Raw genomic sequence first — 1,928 nt, 5'->3', positions numbered from 1 at the left:
GTTTCCGTTCTCTGCACTAGCGATCTAAGTAGTCTCTCCACCGTAGGATTATTTGCTACACTGTATCTTGGGAAAATGTCTGGGTAGGCGAAGCCCTTAATACGCATTAGCCTTGTTGCTATGATGCTTATCCTCGTTGGGTTTTCCAAATTCCTGCATGTTTCTGGGATGGGGATGGTATAATTCAGCTGACAAGTTAGCAGGAGTGAACCTACAAATACATCCACATCCGGAGCCTGGAACCGATGCGGAAACAAGATATATCCATCTTTGCTCATGACTGTGATTTCTCCAAATTTCAACCAGTCCCCGTCAGGTGCACTATCCACAGGAGTGATGCGCAGACTGCGGGTGTGCGTACCTTGGGAACCAGGGGAATCCATGTATAAACAATTAATTACGACGTACGAAAGGCTATCTAGTAGCGGGGTGCCATCCGAACCACATCTACTGTAGTTACCCCTCCATTTCGCATCCTCAGTGAGAGAGTGATGGGTTAAAAACAAGCGGAGAATCGAAGAATCTGGGAGTACCTCAAGGTGTCTGGACAGGAATCCCACAGTTGACAAACTGGGCCCAGTGTTGCACCTATAGATCCCGGAGTCCCAGTAGGAGGCCTTGTCTTTCACAAGATAGAATGAGTGCTCAGCCGGTGCTTTCACGACACGAAATGTCTCATCCAAATCTCGTTCCGGTTCATCCAGACGGACTCGATACCAGCATTTGACTTGACGATCCCCCTTCGCTCCCAGGTAACCTAACATTCGCAGCTCAGAGCCAATATTCACAACACCGTTCCATCCCATGTTCAGCTTTAGCACACGATACGTCGCATTCGAGTTATCCGGAAGGGACAAGGATGAGTGCACCTCATCACTCTGACTCGTATGCCATGCTTGTATCATTCGACCCAACGCCTGACTTAGTCCCAACTCGACAGTCTCCTTAGCTGTCTCGTTACTGTAGATATGGTATGCGATAAGAGCTAGAGCTATGTGCTCTTGGCGAATGACACAAGTGAACGAAGCATTGACAAACGGGAGCTGATGGATGTAGCCCACTTGCACTTTCTTCCTCATCCTAGCTGGCAGTCCTGACAAGGGAAAATTCACTAGCTGTGTATCGTCGCAGCTATCGTGTCTGACAGTTCCTGATTGTAAGTAGTACATTTTGACAACCAACCAGCCTCGCGGTGAACCGAGGGAGGCCATAGATGAAATACGAATGGGTGCTTCTGGCAACACATCGGTTATCTGTGAGCTTCGGTAGGCCCGTGCAGACTTCGGATCAATCGGGATGTACTGTAATTTCATTTGCAAGATCGAACTGGAAGAGAGTAATTCCGCATTATAGATCACTGGTCGGACGCGCTCCTCGAAGAAGAATTCCCGTCGTTCGTAAATCGGGTCGATTGTTTTCGGCTCCCGCAGATCCTCGTCGCCAAACAAAGACGAGTCATACAAAACGCGACATTCGATCTCAAACACACCATAAAGCTTGTCATGTTCTGCTCGAGGAATCTTGTACACTGCCATAGACGGATTGCTAGTACTAGCATTTCTAATCACTTGGTGAGCTACAGGCACTTTTGTCTTGCCCATCATGTGAACAGTAAATATGGGCATTCCCTCGTAATTCACGCCTGGGATTCGCTGCTGCTCACAATACACGTATGCGTCATTCCCAAACAGAATTTTCCCCAAACCGACGTCCGCATCCATCTCGTAGTTATCGTGCGGTTGAGCTCCGGCATGTAGCAGACGCGTATTTATGTACAACTTTATATCTCGATGTCTGGGTAACACCACGAGTCGGCGCGGTGTATTCACGACTACCGGAGGGCATGCGACTGCACAGGCATATGCGTTGCACCTGTAATCACCGGTGTCTGACAACCTGGCAGGACTGGTCGGAATAAAGTAGAGTAG

The 1,928-nt window shown here is 48.7% G+C and overlaps 1 protein-coding gene across 1 annotated transcript; it reads right to left on the bottom strand.

Moving 5' to 3' along the window:
- Window positions 1-215: 215 nt before the first annotated feature.
- Window positions 216-1,928, bottom strand: T265_15913 (hypothetical protein; the record flags this gene model as incomplete). The annotated part of the gene is made up of 1 exon (XM_009179334.1): window positions 216-1,928. A coding segment is annotated over one exon (1,713 nt), but the record flags the coding sequence as incomplete, so codon positions are not given.

This window comes from Opisthorchis viverrini (genome assembly GCF_000715545.1).
Source record: "Opisthorchis viverrini unplaced genomic scaffold scaffold7378, whole genome shotgun sequence".
Lineage (NCBI taxonomy): Eukaryota > Metazoa > Platyhelminthes > Trematoda > Opisthorchiida > Opisthorchiidae > Opisthorchis > Opisthorchis viverrini.
Note: the sequence above shows the minus strand (reverse complement) of the source record. Positions and strands in the feature narration are given on the sequence as shown.